Source organism: Lissotriton vulgaris, chromosome 7 (assembly GCF_964263255.1).
Source record: "Lissotriton vulgaris chromosome 7, aLisVul1.2, whole genome shotgun sequence".
Taxonomy (NCBI): domain Eukaryota; kingdom Metazoa; phylum Chordata; class Amphibia; order Caudata; family Salamandridae; genus Lissotriton; species Lissotriton vulgaris.
The window spans coordinates 1,679,751,471-1,679,777,254 of record NC_141695.1 but is presented as its reverse complement, the minus strand read 5'-3'; the positions used below and the strand labels follow the sequence as shown (position 1 = coordinate 1,679,777,254).

General features: G+C 47.7%; 1 protein-coding gene across 2 annotated transcripts in view; it reads left to right on the top strand.

The window, feature by feature from the left end:
* Positions 1-25,784, top strand: part of ZBTB46 (zinc finger and BTB domain containing 46) — a 288,923-nt gene that overhangs the window by 84,499 nt on the left and 178,640 nt on the right. For both annotated transcript variants that reach the window (XM_086932760.1, XM_086932761.1), the window contains exon 3: positions 10,913-11,872. In XM_086932760.1, coding sequence (XP_086788886.1) covers positions 10,913-11,872 — 960 coding nt within the window. The remainder of the gene's footprint in view (positions 1-10,912; positions 11,873-25,784) is intronic.

Here is a 25,784-nt window from a genome sequence, read left to right as displayed (position 1 = left end):
AACTGTTTTCTATGCTTCCCATAGGATCGAGGGGGGGAGGATACTGAACCCCTATTCCCGGCAAAATAATGCATCGTCACTTTTTTCAGATCTTTCCTGATATTGGGTATTTTCAGGAGGTTAGGGTATATGGGGTAGATCCTTCTGCGAGTCTTTTCCCGACAGCGTAGTGCCAGCACTATCGGGGAGTGGTCCGAGATTCCCCTGGGCAGGATCTCGATAGTATCGATGTCTTGCACCGCATCTCCCATTTTTATTTTATTTTTTTTAAATTTTTTGGGTAAGACGTTTATTGGTATTCAATAGAGCAATACACATAGCGGAGCCTACAACCCTGTGGGCCGGCTGCAACATTACGGTGTATTATGATGGTAAACAGTTATAAAAGAAAGGTACGCGTTACCTTCGACCGTGACCCTAAAATATAAGTCATTAAATGTATCCTTCACATCACGTATGCTCATAGTGCAGTTATATATTCAAATGACGTCTTGTTTTATCTTTTATAATGATTAAATGATTAACTCAATAAACTGAACAGTTCTCATCGGTGTGTCCCAAATTGTTGGCTGTGTTGTCGAGGAACATTCCAGTGTCTTCTGTACTGAAACCTATAAAGTTCGCGGGCAGACCATGTGAGCGTGTCAGTGTACTAGAGGTGGTTAATACCAGCGCTCGGTCTATCCTTGTCGTGGTTCATGCCATCCGGTTAGAACAGCAAGGCCCCACGGATTGTCTATGAATTGTGTTATGTATCATATGGATAAATGATATAGCCTGATTGTATGTTGAGAAGACGCAACGTACGTCCGGCCTCTTGGCCGGTCAGGCGTCTAAGTTTCCCGGGTGGGGCGTTTGAGTAAGAAAGGGCCATGTATGGGAGACGAGAAACCAAAAGAAAAATATAGAGTGAACGGGGGGATTCATGCGGGAGGGGGGCGGGGTAGGAGAGTGTACGTGAGGGAGCAACGCCGTTAAAGGGGGCCAGGAATATGGTGCAACAATTTATGGACTAACGTTTCTCCGTGTGGGTGGCCGTCCGGACCCTCGGCCAGCGTGTTGGGCGTGTGGTGCAGTCATTGGTCAGGGCGGCTGGGGGGGAGGCAAGCCTCCTCCGGTCTGTAAGCGCCGCGTCTCCGGTGCTCCGGGTGTGTGAATGTCGTGAGGGGGGAGTACTGTCTGTGTCCCTGGCGTCTCCATATTTACTCCGTCTGTGTTTCCCTTCTTGTGGCGATCCCTATATGAGCCCTCTGGTCGTGCCCTCCCTCTGGAGGGATCTCATGATATCATCCCAGAGTTGTGCAATAGGGAATTGTCTTAAGCCTGCTATCTCCTCTCGGTGCAGTGCCACACTTTCTGCCCTGGCCCAGTTTGTGAAGGAAGCATACCAATATTTAGTGATTGGTGGTTCTCTCCTTTTCCAGTGTTTGGTGAGCAGCCGCATGGCTGTGATGAGGCCTAGATCCCAGAACCTGGCTTGCGTCTTATTTAGCTTGTTTCTTTTGTATAATCCTAGAATGCAAGCCTCCCAGGTGTATGGCAGACCTGGGCCTGCACTGCGCGTTAGGAGAGATGTTACCTCCCCCCAGTATGTGTCTAGAGAGGGGCACTGCCAGAGCATGTGCAAAATGTCCGCGCCCAGCAGGTCGCACCGGGGGCAGGTGGTGGTGTTGATCATGAAGTACCTGTGATTCTGTCTGGCGATAAATGTGCCTGATGCAGTATGTAAAATTGAATTGTCCGGAAGCGGGAGTTGCGTGGGATATTCACGGGGCTGGCTAGGATCATGGTCCACTCTTTGTCTGCCCATTTGTCCCGTACTGGTTGTGTGGACCGCTGTGTGTGTGAGAGAAGGGCCTGCGCCAGCCAGTGGATGATGTGGGAACCGTTGCCCATGACATGCAGGTATTGCATTAGGTGGTGCATCGGCGGTTCTTCCTGAATATCTCCCCAGGATTCCGTGTATGCCCGCAGTATGGACGCATGGAGCAGGAACTGCCCCGCTGGCAGACCCGTGCCCTCCATCAGTTCCTCAAAGGGGAGCATGGCGCCATCTGCATAGAGGTCGCCCATGGTCTCCACCCCAGCCGCAGTCCAGCTCTCTAGAATGCACGGCGTCATCGTTCCGCCCCTCCTGGGGGTACCCAACAGGGGAAGCGCTGGGGCGTAGGGCCTAACTTCCCGGGTCAGTTTTAGGCTGCGGAGGAAGCATTTGCGGGCCACAGCCACATGTGGAGGCAGTGGGCGAGGTCCCTTAGTCAAGGGATGGAACAATGTGCACACTTGCGTGTGTGTCCATTGGTAGGTAGCGGTGGCCGTGTCGTCTAGGTGTGTGTCGCTCAACCAGTGCGTCACCCACTGTAGCTGCGCTGCCAGGTAATACAGCTCCAGGTTAGGGACTGCCAGCCCCCCTTCAACAGTCGGGGAGTAGAGTTTCGCCAGAGCCACACGGGGGCGCCCAGTGTTCCAGATCAGGTTGCGGATCATTGATTCCAGGTCGCGGAATATTTTTGTGGGGACATATAGTGGGATGTTGGCAAAGTGATAGAGCAGCCTGGGCAATGCTATCATTTTGGATAGTGCAATCCTACTGGGTACATTCAGAGGCAGTGTCTTCCAGAAGGCCATCTAGGCTCGCAGCGAAGACATAGCGTGCACCAGGTTACCCTCCAGTATGTCCTGCGTGTCCCTGTATATGTGCATTCCAAGATATTTAAAGGTGGTAGGATACCACGTAAGTCTGATACCCCCGATGCTCACGTCACATTCCTGTGTGTCCGGGCTGAACGCATACACTCCGGACTTTGCCCAGTTTACCTTAAGCCCTGATACCTCTTCGAATGTCTGGAAAATTTCCGACAGCACGCCCGGTACAGCAGTGAGGTCTCGCACATACAGAAGCAGGTCGTCTGCGTAAAGCGAAACTATATGCAGGCCATCAGCTAATGGGATCCCCCAACCTGTCCCCCTCGCTCGCAACAGCGCCGCCAGGGTCTCAATGGCTAGAGAGAAGAGAAGGGGAGACAGTGGGCAACCCTGCCGGGTGCCCCTGCGCACTTGCACTGCCTCCGAGAGCAACCTGCCCATTCGCACTCTGACATTGGGCTGTTGATAGAGTAGTCCGACCATGTCCGTGTACGCATCCCCTTGCACCCCATCTCCCATCCCCAAGAAATAGTCGATTCGAGATAGACTATTGTGTATTGCTGAGTGATGGGTGTACTGTCTCGCGTTTGGGTGACCTCGGCGCCAGAGATCTATCGAGCCTATGGCCCCTAGGAAGCCTTGTAGGTTAGTGGTACCGGGTGTATGTGACCTGACTGGGAATTTATCTAATGTGGGATCCATCACTGCGTTGAAGTCTCCGACGATGAGTGTCTCTCCTTCCGGGAGTTTCAGCAGAAATACTCCTAGTGCCGGCAGGGCCACTGTAAGGAGTGCCAGTGGGATGTAAATTGATACAGTGTTCAGGAGCCGACCCTCCCACTGCCCGTGTACTGCAGCAAAGCGGCCCTGATTGTCTACCACATGGCGCAATAATATAAATGGAGAGGTCTTCTTCAAAAGAATACCTGTACCCCTAGAACCAGAAGTGTACTCTGAGTGCGCCACCATTTTGTATCCCCTACTGTCAAGTGCTTTAAAAGTTTTGCCTGTGAGGTGTGTCTCCTGCAGCAGCACTAAATGTGGGTTCTGGCGATTGAGGGCCTGTAACACTAGTCCTCTCAATTTTATCACCCAGTCCCCGCACGTTCCTGGTCAATATTTTCAGGGGTGGGGTGTCTCTGTCGCAATACGCCGTTAGAAGCGGTCTCCTGTGAGTGTCGTGACATGGTGAGGTGTGTTAAATTTAGGCCTCCGTATTGCACCCAACCGTGCTGTGAGTCCTGCATCTCTGTGAGTGAATCGCGTGCCTTCCTGGTCGTGTCGTGTCCTGTCGCTCAACACAATAACTAAAACAGTTGAACATTCCCTTCCCAACCCCCTCCCTGCTTCCCTGCTACACGGACATAGAACCGCCCGCCTCCCCAACTTAGCAGAGCGCGTAGTCCCATCCCAACCCATTGTACTTGCTTGTAGGGGTAAGTAGTTCTGTGATGGCAGCGGCCCCATCTACCCTCTTCTGCCTCTTTCAGAGTGGAGTCCAAGGGCCGTACGCCTACCATGTTAAATGTTTGTCGCCAGTGTCCGTGCAGCCGGGCGTTCATGACTCTGGCTGTTCTCTTTCCTCCAGACCCGTCTCCGAGAACATGTCTTGGCTATGCCCGGGTGATGTCTGCTGACTCATTTGGTTCTCTGTTCTTTGGTCGCGCTGTCCTCCGCCTGTGCGCCGAGGGGCCTCCACACGCCGCCAGCCGTCCAGCCATTCTCGTGCCGCTTCAGGAGTGTCAAAGAACCATGCTTTGATTATCAACGACTCTTAACTTTGCCGGGAAGAGCATGGAATAGGGCAACTCCTTTGCCCGTAAGGCTCTTTTAATGTCTGTAAAAGTCTTGCAGCGCCGGGCCACTTCGGCTGTGTAATCTGGAAAGAAGGCAATGGTGGAATTCTGTATTTTAATAGGCGGTGAGACCCTTGCTGTTTGGAGTATGGCGTCTGTCACGGGAGTTAAAGAGTCTAGCTAATACTGGCCGTGGCGGTGCCCCCGGTTTCGGTACTCCACCGGGGACCCTATGCGCCCCTTCGACGGAGAAGAAATGGGAGAGACCCTTTGGTTGTAACTTTGTCTTAATTAGGTCCTCAACGTAGAGATCCATCGTTCGCTTGCCTTCTGACTCTGGTATGCCTAGGATTCGGACGTTGTTCCGCCCTGAGCAACCTTCCTGGTCGTCCAGTCTCTCCTGAAGTTTCTTGGTTACTGTGCCCATGCGCTCCATGGCCAGTTGCAGTTCGGAGGTGTCCACCACCAAGGATTTTGTGACCACTTCCACCTGCGCCACCCGCTCCATCATCTTGTGTAAATCTGCCCTCAGGAGGCCAACGTCCGTAGAGATAGATCCCACCGTCGTCTGTACGCTAGATAGCTGTTTCATTAGATCTTCCAATGTCACCTTCTTGGCGCCGTCCCCCTCCGAGGTCTTGCCAGTGGAAGGGCGCCCTTCCGGATGTTGCGCGGTGGCTTTGTCAAAGGCGTATTTTTTATGTTTTGACTGTGCCGCGTTGTTCCTGGGTCCCCTTCCCGCCATGGCTCTTGTTTATGGTCCCGCTGCTGGCTAAGACGGCCGTGTAGTATTACTCAGGTACCACAATCGTCCCGGGGCCTGAGGCAGTGTGGATGGTGGCCTGATGCCCAAGGATTGATCGTCGAGGCGCAGGGGACAAAATGGTGTCGCGTCCCAGGGCTCCCGCGTCACCACAGAGTATGCTGCTTTGGTGGCGCATTCAATCAAAATCACACTATTACTGTCACCACAGTGCCTCCCTTACTGTACCGGAATCTGTAAACGTTTAAGTCCCCAGTCGCTTTGCATTCCAGCCGGTATGTCTGGTCTCCTTTAGGGCAATGCACACGCCCCAGCCACACTGCCCGCTGCATTGCCCGGCTGTGGGCGCCACTGGAGCTCACCGGCGCCAGCAAACAGTCTCTGTCCGCCCAGCAGCGGAAGTGGGTTCTTCGCCAGGCGGTAGCCCACGCTGCCGGTACGCAAGATGCTACTAGAAGTGCGGCACGGATCATCCGGTGCCTGCCGGCACGTCGCGCAGGACTCCCCGTCTCTCTGGGCCCCGCACGGGTCCCTCACTGGATTAAAGTGCCCAATGAATTTAGGTGCCCCAGGGGGGCCGACAACACTATTTTTAATATATGCCAGCCAGCCCGAAGGAAGGCCTCCTAAATCCAGTACGCAGGGTGCATTTATATTAAAGAAGTGGACATATAAAGGCAAGCTTATATGTCCGTATATTAGATTCCTTCCATTAGGGGCTACTATGAATGTTCATTAGGGGCATAGGATATGGGCTAGCAAGTGGGCAGTCCCAGGTTGTCAGCTTCATTATGGACCCACCGAAAAGTTGTTTGATACCAAACATGACACTTGTGTCATCAAACCTAACTTTTCCCCAGAGTCTAATTTAGTGTGGCATGCACCCAAGTAGCTAAGCTAGGGGTAGGCCAAATGGTTGTTTCAGCCTTTCTTGTGCTCTGGTTGACAGCCTGCAAATACTTCTACCAAGACACAAATCTGACTCCCTGCTAGGAGGCGTGAGTGCTCCCAGGAATCTGAAACAAAGGCCTTCCAGGGAGGGAGGTTTTACCTTGCCCTCTTTCCCCCCAAACAGGATGGCTTGTGAAGTGGCATATCAAAGCGATGAGCTTCAAAGCTCACTGCCTCTGATATGCAAGTAGGCTTCCTCCAAGAGGACAAAAAGCCAACCCCAGACACATTTGCAACCTGCGTTGGTGGGAAAATTAGGTAGTCAGGAAGCACAGGCCCTCAGAAGGCTAGCCACGCCCCGAGGGTCGGACTACCTGATCTGTATGGCCAAAGGTTTCTGCCATTTTTAAAACTGGCAGAATAGAGGTTTCTGCCATTTTTAAAACTGGCAGAATAGAGGCTTCTGGGTGGAAAAGGTGACACTGTCCCTTCCCTGAAGTTGTCACCTGAGGGGCGGATTAGCAACTGGAGCTAGTAGCCCTTTGTCTACTACCTCCCACACCCCTAACACTCCAAAATAGAGGATTTATGTAGCTCCCTTGGCACCAGAACCGCAGATCTGATTATCTTGTAATCAAAGGACAAAAGGGACCGGAGTCTGCGATTTCAGGGCCTGCACAAAGAAAAGGAGCCTAATACTGCACCTGTGGCAACCAACCTGCAATTGCACAGCTGTGACTCGTCCTGGACCAGAGACAGGTTCCAAAGGAAAAAGGAATCCTTCTGCAAGCCAATGGGATCTCCAGACCTCCCTTAGACCAGTGGTACTAGTCACCTGCAGGCAAGAACCAAACTTCTGGATCCAAAGAATCACTGGCCATCGGGCCCGCCGAGGGAATTTCCAAAAGTAAATGGTGTAGGCCATTGTGGGAAATGTAGTCCTGACCTCCAGAAAGTTTCAGGTTGCTACCGTTTTCCCCTGGACTCCAGGATGTCAAAGCAACCAAAGGTTGAACTTACTGTTACCAAGGCTTGTTGGTGGCCAGCCAGGCTACTACTACCTTCTTTTGACGCCGTGCCTTGAGGGAACCTTGTAGCATCATCAACTCCACACCCGAGAGTTTATATCCCCTTGCTCACCAGCACCATTTAAGCTGCAAAGTCTGCACCTGTGGCTCAGGTTTTCGGCACCAGGGATAGCCAGGACTACTCTGCACCCAGGCCCTACGAGCCAGGTAAAATTCAACTGCCTGTCCGAGCCTGGTCCTGAAACTCACCTCACCACTCAGTTGTTTCTATGGAACTTGACCTGTCAGTGACTGTTTTCACTAGTCCATTGACCGTAATGTTAACATTTTGCAGGAGTGACATACACTGATTTTATTTTTCCTTAATAAATCTATAACCCCGGTTATACTCATCCAATTGTATTTGTTTTGGTGTCTAAAAGGTATCTAAAAATCTGCTTTGTTTTTATTAACTAGTGTCTGATTTCCTTCAGGTTGTCTGTCACTTATCATCCAAGTTGGTGCTCTGAAATGCTTGACACATTTAACCCCTTCACTGCGGCGGCTATTCCGCCGCAGTGCTAAGGGGGCGGGGCGGAAATGCGGCGGGCGCATGCTGGTGACAAAACCGCTCCGTCACCAGCGTCGGTTGCGCTGTGCTTATGACGGAGCGGTTCCGTCATCACTCCGCCCGCTCAATAGAACGCGCAGCGCGTCATCAGCACAGCGTCACCGCAGCTGATGACGGACCGGTTCCGCCATCAGCAGGGGAGGGGTTAAAGCCTGACTGCTCTGTGCCACTCTACCAAGACTGAGCTAGGTATTTATTATTGTCAATTCAAGGACCTATTCGGAGTAACGTGAAGTTATTGTGTAGTGAAGCCTCACTGCATAATAACCCATTTTCCTAGAGTAGTGTGCTACCACACCATGCATACTGTGCCACTGCACTCTGCACCGCTGCCATCTGCGATAATGCACTCTGCAACACCTTACACCAATGCACTCTAAACCAGTTCATTCTGCTCCACTCCACTGTACTCTGCACCAATGTACTCAATGCCACTGCACTTACCACTCTACTCTACGCCACTGCAGTCTACGCCAATACTCTATGCCACTGTACTCTGCACTACTGCATTCTTTGTTAATGCACTCTATGCCACTACATTCTGTGCCACTCTACTTTGCCTTACACCACTGTACTGTGCAGCACCCCATTCCACAGCACCCCATTCCACTTCACACCATTCCACTTCACACCACAATGCAACGCTCTAATCTATTCCGCTGTGCTCTCTGCCACTATACTCTGCCACACTTTACGCCAGTGCACCCTACTCAAGTCCACTCTAGTTTACGTGCACAACTGTACTCCACTCTGCGCAACTTCACTCTGTGCCACACCACAACCCTCTACTCTTTGCATTTCATTCTATGACTCTCTACCGCACTCTCCTCTACGCCACTACATTTTAGCCATGCTGAACAGCAGCCATTCTGGTGTACAGCAGGACTAAAATACATTGGCAAAGCCAATAGCTCTTACATAGGTGAGACCGTATTTAAATGCAGATGTTTTTGGTCCTGACCACCTGATGCAAACAGAACACATTTTGACCCAAAGCAATAGTCTTTATTTGTAGGTAAACTGCAAAGTGTTCTGCTTAAAAATTATATTTTCAAAGAAGTCTATGCTGAGTTTCTTGTTCAACCTCTCTTTCGAAGTTCAAGTAATGTCTAATAATCATATTCTACACTAGGTAGTACTCCATTGAATGGCTTTTGCATTGGCCAGTTTCATTTGGTATAGGTTGAGTAGTGTAGGTAGAGATATTTGTGTAACCTAATAGTCACAGGTTTAAATCCTACCACAACTGTTTACTGTAATTTATAATGTGCTTATGGATGTTAAAGATACCATCAGAGCACATGCTGATGTAATCCCGATAACTCCTTTATATCACCTTTAGCCAAATTCTAAAAAGCTTCAGCAATCATGTTGGTGTGGGCAATGTCAATAAAAGACAGAGAAAGAGAGCGGTACATTCCCTAACATAGGGCCTGACATAACCAAGGGTTTACTTCCAAATGGCTGGGGCATGGCTTTAGGTGATGTCTGCTTAACTGTGTTGGGTGTGTGAAAAGCTCTTGAAAGATTATCTAGCATTGCTGATGTTTTGATGTAGCGGATAGTGAACTGATCCATGAAAAGCCATTTGGACCAGACACAGGATCTTGAAGAGAAAGAACCCTGTTCTGTACTGTCAGCCTCAAAATTGATTTGATCGGATCCCATGACTTTAGACCATAGATCAGACTGGCGGCTTTGTATAACAATTTGGCATGGTGTTATGGTCTAAGCTCTGAGGATGTCCAAGGAAACCATTTCGTAACCCAAGTGAGAGACCTCTGCTGCTGTCAAGTGAGCTCTGCCCCCTCCTCCCCCACATTCAAGTAAGGAGTTTACTTGTTGTGGTGATTCTAGTACCTGCATGCTGTTCTCGTAAAACTTTTGACTGCATATGGTTAATCTTTAGTCCAATGTTTTCACCTTCTGGACTGGATTTTGTATCCCTAAATGATTATGGCCATGAGAAAAGTAGCCTTGGAATCTGGATCTCGAAGGGCCAGTCTCCAGTGCCCTCCCCTCTTCTCTTTACAGTTTAGTGCTATCCATTGTTGATTGCAAGCAGAGATCAAACGATCCTCGTGCGAGTGGGACTCGGTGTGAACGTACTGGTGGACATAGCACCTTGAAGCAACATTCAGGTGCAGTAAAGCGATATACAAGCTAACAGCTATTTGAGAATGTTTTTCGCAAGTGTCCATGAGAGCAAATTTCATACAATGAAACGGTGTAGTGCTGTATTGGAGGGGTAAAAGACCAAGTGATTTTTGGAATTTTATATGTAACTTCTTTCTGTATTTTGTGCCTTAATCAAGAGCTTAGAAATCTGATTGCACTTGGCCTTAACTATGGGGTCGTCATTGATAATATACTGTTAATCTTTTTGATTTGTTGCATCCTTTAATTAAAGATTCAGAAACCATTCTGCGGGATAGCATCAACAGATCTTGCTCTGTGCAGTACCTAAATGTTCATTAATGCTTTATTAATAATGTCGTCTAGCATGCAGGAGTGTGGAAATAAGGGAAAATATAGTAAATGTATCCCCCATCCTTACTTCTCTACATCTTGTTTATTTTTAATTGTATGTGTTTCTGTGATTAAAGCAGTCTTTTTAGTGCAAACGGGGAAGGTTCAAAATGCTCGACTTTGATCTGACCTAATGACATCCAATTCTAAAATGACATAGCTTTCATTTTTTTTTAATTTGGTGGGATCTTTCCTGTAACTCGAAGATTCCTTTTGCAGAATGTACTTGAACTGTTGTGCAGCTGAGTACATTGAAATTGAACAAAACCGACATTGAGCGGGAAGTAGTTTTTGCGTTTTGAGAACGTACTTCTCTGACACCGCTGCATCCTCCTGTGTGGCACATAGCCTAGCCTTCTGCTGCCCTGAACCTTTTGAATGCTTGAAACCCTATCATTAGAGAAAATCTCCCCCTGTTCCTGCCTGTTCGCCAGAGAGGTTCATTAAGCATGTGCTGCTGCTTCCTGGTTGGTGAGATGGCAGTATGTTGGGCTGTAATTTTAGGTTTTGGGTGTCTCCAGATCCTGCTTGTTTTTTTTTGTTTTTTTTCCCCTTGCTGTTTCCTAAACCTCCCCCTCACCCGAATTGGCTTCACTCACTTGTCATTGTTTTGGTTAACACCTTTTTCTCTGGTTCTTTCCCCTTACAGTTTTCGTGGAAGGGAAACTAAGAAACGGTTTGCAAATGAATAACCGCAAAGAAGATATGGAGATTGCCTCCCACTACCGGCAGCTGCTCCAGGAGCTGAACCAGCAGCGGCAGCATGGCATCCTCTGCGACGTCTGCGTCATTGTGGAGGGCAAGGTCTTCAAGGCTCACAAGAACGTGCTTCTTGGCAGCAGTCGTTACTTCAAAACACTCTACTGCCAGGTTCAGAAGACCTCTGACCAGGCAACAGTTACTCATCTAGACATTGTGACTGCGGCCGGCTTCAAGGCCATCATTGACTTCATGTACTCTGCGCACCTGGCGCTCACCAGCAAAAATGTCATCGAGGTGATGTCTGCTGCCAGTTATCTCCAGATGACGGACATTGTCCAAGCTTGCCACAATTTCATCAAAGCAGCACTTGAAATTAGCATCAAGAATGAGTCTTCAGACGAGATTGTGGAATATGACCTTGGTGCTACCTCCAGTGGAGGGACAGATGCTCTAATTTCTGCTGTGGTGGCCGGTCGGAGTATTTCTCCATGGCTGGCCCGACGAACAAGTCCAGCAAACTCATCTGGGGATTCGGCCATTGCCAGCTGTCATGAGGGTGGAAGCAGTTATGGCAAGGAGGACCAGGAGCCAAAAGCAGATAGCCATGATGACATTTCATCCCAGTCCATGTGGTCCAGTGACGTGGGATACGGACCACTGCGTATCAAAGAGGAGGAGTCTTCTCCTTTCCATTATAATGGGAATGAACTGCGGTCTGTCAAAGATGACGCTGCAGGTGCATTCTCTGAACAGGGCTCAGGGGAAGGCTGGCAATCGGGAGGCCGACGGAAGAATCGGAAAAATAAAGAGACTGTCCGGCACATCACGCAGCAAGTGGATGGAGACAGCACAACTGGTTCACCTGGTCCACCTTTCGTGTGGTCTTTCGCCGGTCCAGATGAGACGGGTGAGTTCACTTTGTTTTAAGTGTATACTTCCTTTGGTTCATCTTGACTTTTTTGATCCAATAGAAAGAGCTCTGCATAAGTTGTGAAGACATCAAAACGTCTGCTGTGCATCAATACCTTTTTATAACTAATGTATATAGCAGTTAAGCTATCCAACCAGGAAAACCTATTTCTTCTGTTGTTGTTGCTGGTAGTTAGGAATGGCATTTCATTTTCTGTTTTTTTTTTTTGGTCCGTTTTTTTTTGTCTGTTACCTTAAAGTGAATGGTGACTGGCTATGACTTTTTTAGCCTACTAGACCATGCACTAGAGTGACTAGACAGAACAATTTTCAGTGGCCTGTTATTTCCACGTCTTGAAGTCCCTTACACGCGAACATAATGCATAGTGATAGTGACATTGTGATAATGTACTTCAGAAGGTGATATTCAGTTACATTTGCAAATTAAATGTCATGCCATAGAGAGTACCAAAAGTTTAAAAAGAAAAAAAAGTTATCCTCAAGTCTGATTTTTGGAGGGCTAGTGGTCCTTGATGCTCCTCCTAGAATTTCAGCAGCCTTCTGAACACCAGTGGCCGAAGATGTAGGCAAGTCTGAATGAATGTCTTTCATTTTTACTAATCTGATTGCGGTCAGTGGCGTGTTTTGCTGATGTGAATATTTTTCAGCTCGTGGGAAGCGTTGCCACGCCACCATGTTAAACGAATGTGTGGGAACCTTAACTGTTGGTGATCAGTATGTGGTACGGTTCTCCCGGGAGGGCCTCTGTTTAATAAAATCTATACCTGATGGTTTTATTTCCATATCTGAGCTAGGCCATGGCAGTGTAACACCCAATGTAAAACTTCACTGGTTTATCAAAAGAAACTACTCTTATAACAGTGCATCTCCAGTTTTTTTCTGACAGTTAGTGCAATGTAAGATTATATCCTCGATAGCAAGGGAACATTCACAATAGTGTTGTGGGGCATTACTGATTGACAGACGGCACAACGTAGAGCTTTTTCGAGTTGCTTGGGTTGCAATGTTGCACCATAGATGGAGCACAGCAGAGGTATCTTGAGCCTCTGGGACCACTCCTTCACCAATCACTGCGCTCTTATCCAGACACAGAGCCTTACCAGGCAGTTGTAGACCTGATGTAAGCCCTCTTGCAACCTTGCGGCTGTGGCTCAGAATTCCCTTTTAAAGGTTTAAGAAGGCAGATAGCAGAAGGAGCCTGTATTTACTTGTGCACTTCCTGGCTAAAGTGTGCATGACGTGCTGCCCAAATCCAGGTGCATTTGGAATGTAGCATTCCTTTCCCTTTAGGAGACGTTTTCTGCTGATGGTCCTGTTCGCCCCCTCCTGTGTCTTAACTTGGTGATTGTAAAAGTTTTCAATCATCTAAAAACTATATAGGAACAGCAGTTTTTTCTTTTTTTTCTTGTTCTTTTTTTTCTCTTTCTCTTAAACTATCCCTACCTTTCACCTTTACCCTCCCGATGCCCCTGTGGAAGGGAGATGCACTGTAGGAAAGTGTTCATTTCCTTTGCGCTGGAATTTCATGTTGTCTAGGGGCACATTAGAGCTCACTCCGTGCCAACATATCGCATATCCCCAAATTACTGTTAAAGCGCTTTGTGGAAGAGCCCATTTAAAGTGGCTTTATGGTGGCATAAAGTGCTAGCAAGCACTAACATTCTGACCACAGCCAGGTACCTGGCATGCTTTTATTTACCTGCTGCCGTCTTTGCACATCTCAGTGTCTCTGAATGTTTCCAATTGGGAAAATGTAGCCCCATGAGCATGGGGCTGCCTTGGAAAAGGAGATTGTCATTTTGGATTCCTTTTAAAGGAGTGAGTGGCACTTGTATATTAGCAACCATACTGGCCCATGCTGTAGATGTTTTGGGCATGTGTATGCCTGTGCATAAGATCACCTGCATTGAATTTGGAAGCAGTTGGTCTCCTCTGCTTAATGGTAAAGATCACTTCATAGGCTGTTTGGTGCCCGTTTGACTCTGCAATAATATTGCCGCCGCTGCTGCTGCTGTTGACAGTGCCCAAGTGTAAATCTCTGCTCTAGGTGGCACTGGAAGCCAGTATGACCAGTACACAGAAAGTCATAGGATTTAATAGATTGCAGTAGAGACATTTAGGGTGGTCAGTCTTCAGCTGACAAAGTTACTTTCAAATTCTGGAGTAAGAAAGTAGGATCTGGAGCCACTGAAGCTAAAGTGGACAATGCTGAGAGTATATACGTATATGTCACCATAGGGAGCTTAGAATCATGACTCGGGTTTCTTTTCACTGCGCTGGATGTTACTTTTACCATTTATTTTACTTGCCACATCAGTGGAGTTGTTTGCCAGTGCCCGCGTACCGTGCAAGGCGCACCTTTAATATTGATGGGGGTAAACGCTTGAACAGTTACCCCCTCTTGTTAGTCAGTTAGCAGAAAACGTTTGGCTGGGCCTCATTCGTTCGACTTTGGCAGATATGTTCCTTGGAATTGCATGAGAAAATTGACCAACCACTTGGAGGGTTAGCGTGACCTCGTAGTCTTAATCTTTTTGGCTGCCATGGAAACTGAGAATGCCTGTACTAGGGGCTGGTTTGAGGACATAAATAATGGTTTTCCTAACGTTGGTCCGAGCTCCAGTAAATGTACAGGACGAAGCACAGTGTTAGCAGTGCCATTAGCGAGACGTCTCTTTAAACCTGCTTTTTTTTGTTACAAGGTGGGGAGGGGTTGTATCTTTATCTTAAAACGACGAATGCCAACAACCTTTTCCTATTTGTGGTGGGGTGGCCGCTTCTCAGAGTACCTGATTTATCTGAGAGTTTGTTTGATGAGAAAAGAGGTAAAAATAGATTATCTTTAAATTGTCTACCATATTACCCCGTGCCCGACTCAAATGTTCATTTTGCTTGAAAGTTGCAAAGCAACTGTTAAAAGTTGTCTTTATTGAAAAGAATCGAATTTACCGACCTGCATCTTTTACGCCCCACCCTACCGCCTGCTTTATTCTGTATGTCCGAAAGTGGGGGCGAGCCACCACAGCCCAAACTGTTAGCTCGGCAGGACCTGCTACCGTCTAACCTTGGGACAAGGGAGTGATCGGGTCGATGGTGGGTGTCTGTGATGTTTCTCTGCCTGGAGCTCATTTTCTGTCAGTCTTCGTATTTACCAAGGCTATAGAATACCTTTGTGGAGATCCCTAATCATTCTGTGGATGATGGGAAAGTGCTCGGCTCTAGGCACTACAGGACAGAGCACCCCTTGTGTATGCCTCCAAGGCTTTACATGTTTCTGCAGCACAGATTATTCCTAGAGCACTAGAGGTTTGAAGTCCACACAGTATATAGCTCACAGTAAGCATGCTTTTACTTCCTAATTTGAGTTCATTTGTCCATTTCAATGATGATAAACCTTTCTAAGCACGACGATGCACTCTTGAATATGCATTTTGATGAGCACTAATTACTTAAAGTTGTAATCTTTAAGTTTGTGGCAAGTAAACTGAATAGGTTGCGATATACAGTAACTGGTCTGTCTCAAAGCATAGTCCAGCATATCATTGACAACGGCAGCAACAAATGGACTCTGATCGCTCATCAAATCAAAATCCACTTTTTCAATTCCTCAGAAATCATAAAAGCAAACATTTTCTAAATAAAAAAAGAAACCGTTCTTAATATCATAAAATTATACAGTAAAAATTATTTTATTCCTACGCTGTAATACTGTACACAGATAACTTGCCACAGAATAACACATTTCTAGTGATGGTAATATTTGGAAATACAAAAAGCAGGGTGACGTTTAAAATTCTAATTATGTAAAATCAGTACAATGTAAAGTTTCCTCACATCCTTAAAATGGATATAATAAAACAAAATATGTAAAGGGCTTTGAGTAGATGTGTTATCGCATGAGCATTTAGGTACGTTTTTAGACCAATCATTTTGGAGTCGAAAAATTCACTAGTCAATGAAAAATATCCAGTCTAAAGCAGGTCAGGACAAGCTTATGCTGGGTTTTATGGACGAACTTAAGATGTGGTTGTAAGGCTAAACTGACCAAAGTTTGTTTGTTACTAATTACGGTAGATTTGATAAGTTCAGTGGTCAACCTTGCTTCCTCGAACATCATAAGGCACATCTTATTTAATTATTTACTGGAAACAGACTACAATGTTTCGGGCTTTAAAAAAATTCTGGATGCCTCAAATCTAAGCAAGTCTGTTTGGCATTTTTTTCAGCCATTGAATTTGAAGGAATGCTGTCAATTTAGGACAGTCTTCCATCACCTTGCAATGTATGTGAGTATCGGCGCAGGACCACACTTTGTGCCACAACAGGATAGGACGAGTACGGGCTCTGTCAACTAAAAATAGCATATCAAGTTCTGAATGACGAATTTGAGACGAGCAACTCTGGGGTACTGACCAAGATCTTAAGAAAGCATTCTCCACAATTTGGAGAGAATTAATTTCACCGAGTCCCCATAGCTCCGCCCCAAACAATGCTGTTGATACACGCTTGGTCTTCTATGTTGGTAACATTTCATTAACCGGTTTATTTACCGAGTTTGTATGCGAAATTAGACAGTGCAGCCGTTCATTTTCCAAAGTTTAATTTCCTAGCAATAGTAGCGTCCTTCTATGTCCCATTCTGTGAAAACATAACTCTCAAATATGAAAACGAGGGAGTAAAACTTGGCTTGGTATTAAGAAATCAGTCTCTGCATCTCACAGAACCCTTCCTACATTTCTTTACAAATGTCTGATCCCTCTTAAATACTGCCTGTACAGGAAGTTGCATCTCCTGTCGACCAGTATCAGTTATGCATTCTTGGATGAGTAATTCTTTTTGCCTCACGAGTAAGCAGAAGTTGTTTCCTGGGCTGGGATGCTTTCCTTTTCCATTGCTTGCCACAAAGGCTTTAGGGGACCACCAGTGATGGGTTTCATCACAGTGGACCCGTTGCAGCCTCCTCCCATTTACAGAAAGACTGGCATGCCCTTCTGGGGATTATTCATGTTCTTGCACTGTAGGGTTCTGTATAGCAATAGAGATCCAGTTATGGCTCTCATAGAAAGGGACTTTCTCGCATTCTCTCCATGTCTTCCCACTACTCCTAATGTAAGAAGTGTTCCATGGGAGCGCATTGAATATGTGGTAGCAATTAAATTGTTCATTTGTATTATTCGCAGTTGTAGTCTTGGACTTTTTTTTTGTTAGCTAAATGAAATGTAGTGCTTACACTCGGTGTGTCCCAGGTATATATGGGTTACCCACGGGTACCCGTGTATGTCATTAAAATGTCATGGTTTCTTGGCTGCTTTACATTAATGTTCTCTTCTATGGAATGTGATCTCTGATTAAGTAAATGCCACATTCTGCTGGCGTCTGCATTGTTTTTTTTTTAATTTAAATGACGACTGTAGTATCCCTCTTGTGAAAGCATATTATTTTCATACTTCCTGTGTATTTCTGAGCTGGTGTCTACATGCAGTATTGACACCAGTGTGGTATAGCTGCCCTGGTGCCTCTTGCAGTATAACCTCCTCAGTTTCTCTGTAGTATTGCACCCCTAATCCGTGTGTGCAGTGTACCCAATACCTCTATGTGATACACAGATCCACTACATCTAGTATGCATGTATGCACCTTTGCATTGTGCAACGTAGACATTTGGAGAGCATTTCTTGGGAGGAAGGTACTTTTGATGCAGAGTGGTGGAAGGATTAGGTGACTATGTTCACAGGGATATACAGTTCATTAAAGAGGTGTCTTCTGAACTTTCCTAAATTGTACAAGGGTTGTGGCATTCCTGATATATACTATATGGTTGGGGAGAAAAGATTGTCTCTACTCTACGGTGGGGCCTCAAACTTGATCCCAATCTGTAATCCTTCCTAGTATATAGTGTGGTTCCGCTTAGCTGTATGTGCTGAAAAGAGATGGGGAATCAGGAGATAGATCTTATGTCCATCTATGAAGAGGGCCTGTTATAAGATTTTGGCCTGGTCAAATTTGGTGTCCTTTCAAGGGCTTAAATTCTAGTGATTGTGAAGCAGATGGTTTAGTTTCATATATTCCTCAAGGTATGTCTTTGCCTCCCTTACCACAATTAGCATTGTGCTAGGGATAGGTTAATGTTTTCTCAATTGTTAGATTGGACATTCATGCTGTCTGTCAAATGAGAGACAGATGACTGAGAAAAAAACTGGCATCATGTATGTTTATGGTAGTTTTGCCTGTACCAGGTACAGTATATAGATTATTTTTAGGTCTGGTTTAATAGTACAGTTGTCTTCAGCACCTATTACAATTTTTTGGGCTATTTCTGTTGGAGTGCTTGTATTTCGGTACATGAGGGACTATTTTACATTCCAAAAGTACCCTGAACTATCACACACATTTCATTAAAAAAAATGTTTTTAAATGTGTGTTCTAAAGAGGAAGCAGGTGTTTTTCCTTTTGTGTTTTTCACTACAGTACGTTTTTAAATATTTATTGATGAATTCAGTGAATCTCTCATACTCGCACACACTCATCCCTAACTAACTTAAGCATTGGTCTAGTTTGCCCTAAAAGTCTGTCTTCTTTTAAAGTGTTTTTACCCCATTAGTATTATTCGACTTGCCCACTCCTGGTCGGAACTTTTTGTGGATTTTGCTCCCTGAAGTCCAAGGGTTAAAAATGTTTTTCCTTATTTTATAAAAAAAAAATCTGTAAGGCAGATGTCACCGGAGAACACCTCAGTTGCTTTTGGTTTTGAGCATACATGTTTTCCTTCAGATGATGCTTCTCATTTGAAAATTCTGAGTACTTGTACATAATTCTTTTTCGATGAGGTAGTAATTCCGCTGGAGTTAGCAAAAAGTGAACCACCTTCACAAGTAACTCTCTCGTTGTTTTGTTTTGGAATTATTTCGCAAACTATGGAAATGTAAATTATTCGAGCCATGTGCATCTCGGTGTTTATCGGGGGGGGGGGGGGGGGGGGGGGGGGAGTTTCCTAAAGAATTTCCCCTGCTGCACACCCACAAACTGAATGGGAGAAAGTCTGATTTGCTGCTTCACAAAAAAAAATTCCCCAACCTCCCCCGGAGTAGAAGAATGTAAAGCCCCTTGTTCATGAGCAGAACTGGTCGCTGTTATCTCAGAAAGGCAGTTCCTCATTTTATGCTCCATAATGACGTTATGTGAATTTTAAACGGATGCCTTAAAAATTAACCCCCTTGCCAGAACTTATTGTCCTTGTAAAATAAATGTCATGAAAAACTCTTAATCATGCGCTAAAGTTTGTAGTGATGAAAAACAATCCTGACTAGATTTTTTTACTTTTGTAATGTTTGCCTTATTTTGAGAAAATCGAAACATTGGGCAGAACTAGATTACATGTAGAATTGAACGCACATGTGGTTGTCACTGAATTCTAGACATCTTGGACTGTAGACTGCAGAAGGCAGTGTGGCTAGATTCACCTATTGAAGTGGTACTCCAGAGCCACTGAATTTGTACGTCTGACTAATGCCTTAAAATATGTAGGGAATGGGGGCGTGGGTAGCAGCCGACAAGATGGCTGTATGCTGAGAAGGCTCCGGCGATGAGGTGCCCTTTCTCATAAATCTGGACACTTATCCTGAACGTGACCGAGCGGCATTGATTGCTGCGGTTCCGGTAAAAATTCGCCAGCCAGAACCTGAGTCGGCCGCAACCACGAATCAGCAGCCTACTCCCGCCGAGGAAGCCAGGGTCTTTAGTAGCCCACTAAACCGGACGGGCTCCGGGAGAGGCGCAAGGACGGAGGAGGCGGCGGGACCAATCCGGACCCATCCACCGGGAGGAGGCTGGTGAGCTCCCACACACTCAAGCGGACCGGAGGAGCCAGTTGGGGGAGAGCGAGGCCCGGTTCCCCGGTTCAGGGGACGGAGGGACCGAGGTGTGTGTGGGTCCGGGTCCGGGGCCTGGACGAACGACACTCGCTGGGCCGCATCTTCACAGAGGCCCCGGGGGAGACAGATGCAGCCGGGGTGTCCGGGTTGCGTGACCCGACCTCCACCCCCCCACACACACACATACCCCCTGGGGCCGGACTACAGTGATACCATCAGGGGCCTGTCGCACTGACACCGGACTCCTCAGCTGGCCCGGCCAACAGACCACGGCCATTTAAAGGTCGCTACACTGTGCCCCCCCCTCCACATGTGGCCCCGGAGGTGGAAATTACTGACTCTCGTAGCCCATACCGCCACTGCCAAGTGAGAGACGTAGACCCCCCCCCATTAACGATCGCCCTGGTGGTGCAGTGGCCCCCCGGGCCACGACTAAAACGGTCTCGCCTCCCCACCCCAACATCGGCTAACACACTGAAGGCCCTGTGTGGAGCGGAACACAACCCATAAAGGACCGACACACATTAGAACGTCGCTGGTTGAACTCTCAATCGCTGAGGCTGGCGCCATTACGCGGCAGTCCCCATTGCCAACCCAGAGTGACATGTCGGGCAGAGGCCCCAGGAATCAAAATACGCAAGCCAAGTTGGATAAATATGCCTACACAAATGACTTTCCCCCACTGCTGGAGGGAAAAAATCAGTCGAGCGGTGCACAAGGAGATGACACTGCAACTAAAAGAAAAGTAACTTTGGAGGACATAATGGCGGCGCTTGCCAACGTACAGACCACAGTGGGTTCCATTTCCACAGAGGTGTCGCTACTCCGTGCGGATTTTCAGAAAATCACTGACGGGGTTGTGGAGGTAGAGCGGACTACAAAGACTTTACCTAGTGACACAGCAATCCTGCAGAAGATCGTTTCACGCCTCGAATCGGAGAACAAAATGCTGGCCGACAAGCTGGATGACCAGGAAGGATGCTCACGCAGGAACAACATTCACATTTTGGGCATCCCGGAGAGTGAAGGTACCCAGGCTATGGACCTGTATGTAGAAGAATTGATAAAAACCAGACTGCAACCAAAAGGACTCTCTGCTTTCTTCTTGGTGGAACGGGCGCATAGAGTGCCAGGTGGAAGGGCCAAGACTGGGGCGCCCCCCAGACCGGTGCTCGCGCGCCTCTTCAATTTTCAAGACCAATATGTCATTCTCCAAACTGCACCAGTCTCCCCACAAACCCGTTTGCAAAACTCCTCAATCTCCTTCTTGCCTGACTACACGGCGGCGGTTTCGAAACGCCGTCGCAGTTTCCTGGAAGTAAAAAGAGTTACGGGCCCGAGAGGTGCCCTACTCGATGCTGTTTCCAGCAAGGCTGAGAGTCGTGGCTGAAGGGAAGACCTTCTTCTTCGAGACCCCTGAGGAGGCTTATGACTGGCTTGAAGGATGGCGAAGGGCGGGCGGACCTAGACGTGGAAATAGAAGGCCACACCAACGGACCGACAACGAGGGAGTGGACAGCCAGGAACTCTTTCCGCCAGAACAGGACAGCTCACAAAGAGTGAACGCGGATTACCTCCGCAATGGCTGAACTGGACCTGAGAAAAACACACTGTAACTAAGATGCCTCTTTAGTAACTGACATTGTACAAGAGACTGGACAGAAGCGGCCCTGGCCGGATAGGAGGGGTTGCATTCTCGCCGGACTTCATACCCCCAACACGCAAGTACACTGTTGTGGGTTGGGATGGAGCACTCTGCTACGTTGGGGTGGCGGGCAGTTCAAAGTCTGTCGGGTAGAGAGGCAGGGAGGGGGGGTTGAATTTTGGGATTGGGATGTTCAGATTTTCTGTTTGTTGGTTTTAGTTTGCATCGGAACAGACCTCGGAACACGGTATTTATTGCAAGTCAGACCCTTACATGATATGACAGTTAAATTTCTCAAATGGCACTCCACGCTTCAATGGTGACAGTCACACTTCACTTTAATGCCCGGGCGGAGGCCCCGATGGTCCTGGTACCACCACTCACACTGCTAGGGGATAAAATTAAAAGAGGGTCGGTGTTGCGAGCCTTTGAAAGGTCAGGCCCCTGCACTGGTACTTCTACAGGAGACCCACCTCACGGGCGTGGCATGTAAAGCGATGGATAGATGGGGGTTCAAAATGGAGGTACACTCTGAATTCTCCACGGGGTTTAGAGGAACAGGTATTCTGTTGCGAAAGAACTCCCCCTTTATGATTTTACAGACTAAGCACGACGATCAGGGTAGGTTTGCGGCACTGCATGGGCAATGGGAAGGCAGACTTGTCAATGTAGTGTCTGTGTATATCCCCCCGGCGTTGCAGGCGGTAGCACTCCCGGCCCTCAGTGAATTTCTAATGTCTCTGCCCAGTGGAGACCTCCTCATTGGTGGAGATTTTAACGCCACAATGGACCCCAACGTGGACAGGCACCCAGTGAGGTACTTAACACACGGGGACTTCCGCCTACAGGGCTTTACTGAAGCATTGGGGCTGGTGGACTTATGGAGACATAAACACCCAGCAATAGAAAACAATACACTTTTCACTCCACAGTACATGACCGTTTATCTAGGATAGATTACTTCCTGGCCTCTGTGTCCAGTCTATCGTGCGTAGATAACATTACTATCGGGCCTAGGGGTGTCTCTGACCACTCACCAATAGTTTTAACATACTCTTCTCACCACACTTCCCACAAACTACTCTACCCAATTTATCCAGGTTCTTTGCAAGTCCCGCAAATACGAAAAGAACTTCGCAGGACCACAAAGCATTTCTTTGCTGAGAACGTAGCTTCAGTCAGTTCCCCTGCCGTATTGTGGGAGGCCTATAAGACAGTCCTCCGGGGGAAAGCAATTGCATCCATCTCTGGGTACAAACACATGAAGCATCAGGATCTCGTGACACTAGAGCAGGGGTTGCAGACACTGACCACGCGAACAAACACAACACCCAAATTGGCGCACGCTCTTCATCTCAAACAACAATACAGGAAACACCTCCGACAAGAAACATTGACCGCCCTCACAGCAACCAGACATAAAATCTACGACGTGGGTGACAAGGCAGGGAAACTGTTGGCCTGGCTCGACAGAAGAGAGCGGGGGACCAGGACTATAACACAACTGCAAACGGCTGAGGGTCGTCTTACGTCAGACCCAGGGGAAATAGTAAACGCCCTAGCTGATCATTTCCGAGCGGTGTACGCCTCATCCTCGGTTGCTGTGGAGGCGGATGCCAAACATTTTTTGCGAAATGTGGAACTGACTGGCCTCGAACCGGAGGCTTCCACGGAGCTTGAGGCAGATTTTACAGTTGAGGAAGTGTGTGCTGCGATTAAATCGTTGCAATCCGAAAAGGCTCTGTGTCCCAATGGGATCCCGCTGGAGCTCTATAAAGTTATGGCGCACGCTCTCTGCCCCCATCTATTTAATATGTATAACGACTGTCTTGGCCAGGGAATACTGCCTTGGGATCAGAGAGTGGCCACGATTGTGGCTATTCTAAAACCAGGGAAGCCCCCGTCGGAATATCTGTCATACCGCCCCATATCACTGCTCAATGCGGAATCCAAAATATTAGCCAAAGTGATCGCTAACAGGCTACAAGCGCACCTGCCCAACCTAATTCACCCAGACCAGTCCGGCTTTATGCCTAACAGGAACACACTTAATCTTAGACGTCTACATAGTGCACTGGCACAGGATCATGTCCTGTCTGAGCCATCAGCTGTCCTTTCCCTAGACGCCAGAATGGCCTTTGACATGGTGGAATGGACTTACCTTTTCGCAGTTCTTCCACGCTTGGGCTTCTGCCCTAAATTTTGTGCTTGGATCTGGCTCCTTTACGCGGACCCAGTGGCGTGCGTAGCAGTGAATGGTCGACTCTCAAGCAGTATACCATTGACAAGGGGGACTCGACAGGGTTGCCCTCTATCGCCGCTTCTTTTCGTGCTAGTGTTGGAACCCTTGGCAGCGCGACTTAGAGAGACCCCTCTTTTACGTGGTATTACATGGGCGGAGGGTTGGGAAGACCGCGTATCCCTTTACGCGGACGACATTCTGGTGTACCTTACGGACCCGGAGAGCGCTCTGCCGGTCCTATTTGAGATCTGCGACGCCTTCTGGGCAGTTTCTGGCTATATCATTAACTGGGCTAAGTCAGTTCTGTACCTACTCAAGGGGCCTGTACCTCTGCTTCCCCCTCACTGCCCATTGGAGATGTCCCAGGAATCGTTCAAATACCTAGGCATACATATAACGTAGGACCCTGCAGCCTTCTTTTCCAAGAATCTGGCACCCCCCCTTGGAGCGCCTGCGCAGAGACGTGGCGCACTGGAAATCACTACCCCTAACGCTGCTGGGGAAGGCAGCTTTGTTCAAAATGATGGCCTTGCCCCGTTTTTTATATGCGCTTGAAAATACGCCATTTTCGGTACCTTTGCGATATTTTCAACAGATTATGACACTGGTGTCCACGCTTCTTTATGGCAGTAGACCGGCGCGCATTGCACAGGCTAAATTGCACCACAGCTGGTACGACGGTGGCATAGCTCTACCTAACATACGCCTTTACTATTGGGCGGCACACCTCAAAGTCATAAACCAGTGGATACACGCCCCTCACACTGACCCTGCATACAAGGCAGATAGGGCGCAGCTAGGAACAGACAATATGTTGGCGGCCTTATATAACAAAAGACGGGCGATGAAACTGGAGGGCCCAACGAAGCACACAGTCAGGCTGTGGTACACAGCGCAGGCGCACTTGGGGTGGAGGGGGACCATTACCAAACTCACTCCTCTTTGGGACACGAAACAGCTAGGGTCACTTAGGAACAGCATAGGTTTTGAGCACTGGGACAGCATAGGCATTTCCACAGTGGGCAACCTGTTGGGACAAGGGAACGGTCATCCCGTTTGATCAGCTAAGGAGACAATACGAGCTTGCACCTACAGAAACATTCGGCTACATACAAATTAGACATGCACTCCTGGCAGTACTACCACAGAACGTAGACATACCCGAGGCCTCTCCCTTAGGAGATAGATTACTCACAGATTTTATGCCTAAATGTGCCACTTCATTCACATACCGTAAGTTAATCAATAATCAACCAGACCCAACGGCAGCTTTGAAGGATAAGTGGGCAGCGGACATTGGCGACATGGATGAGACAGAATGGCAGGCGGCGTGTGCCTCACCCAGGGAGGTGGGAATTCCGGCCAGGCTCAGGCTCGTTCATCTTAAAATCCTACATCGCGCTTATCTCACTAGAAGTACACTTCACAAAATAGGCAGGGCGCAACACCCGTACTGCCTCAGGGGATGTGGAAATGAGGGATCCTTTTTCCATATGATCTGGGATTGCCCCCTACTAACTGATTATTGGCGCAAGGTCCTACGAACGATGTCCCAGACTCTGAATGTTTCCTTATTGCCTGAACCACGACAATGCCTCTTAAATGTTTGAGAACCCAACGACTTATCACGACGTGGGCGACACTAGGCCTGATGGTAGCCAAGCGGAATGGGGCGCAGAAGTGGGGAGCCACTGACCTGCCCTCGTTGGAGGCTTGGTGCAGGGACATGGATGCTACCATGATTACTGAAAGAGCTGTCTATATGAATCGGAAGTGCCCCCAAAAGTGGACTAAAATATGGACTGACTGGAATACTTAGAGGGGATATCTGTGACCCCGTACCTGAATCTGACGATGATAGCTCAGATGATGATTCCGGAGATGACCGTTAGGTGAGGTGGGTGATGTGTAATTTGGATTGCATTTTGATCAAGGTGGGAGGTGAAGGGGGTGATGAGACTCTGTGTTGAAGGCTTGCTGATTACTGTAACATTAAAATGTATACCTGCAAATTGTCTTTCCGATGACTGTTCCAAAATTAATAAAATGTTTAAAAAAAAAAATATGTAGGGAATGGCCTTTTTCTCCAAACGGAGGAGGATCACCCTCTCACCTCCATGTTGGCTATTTTT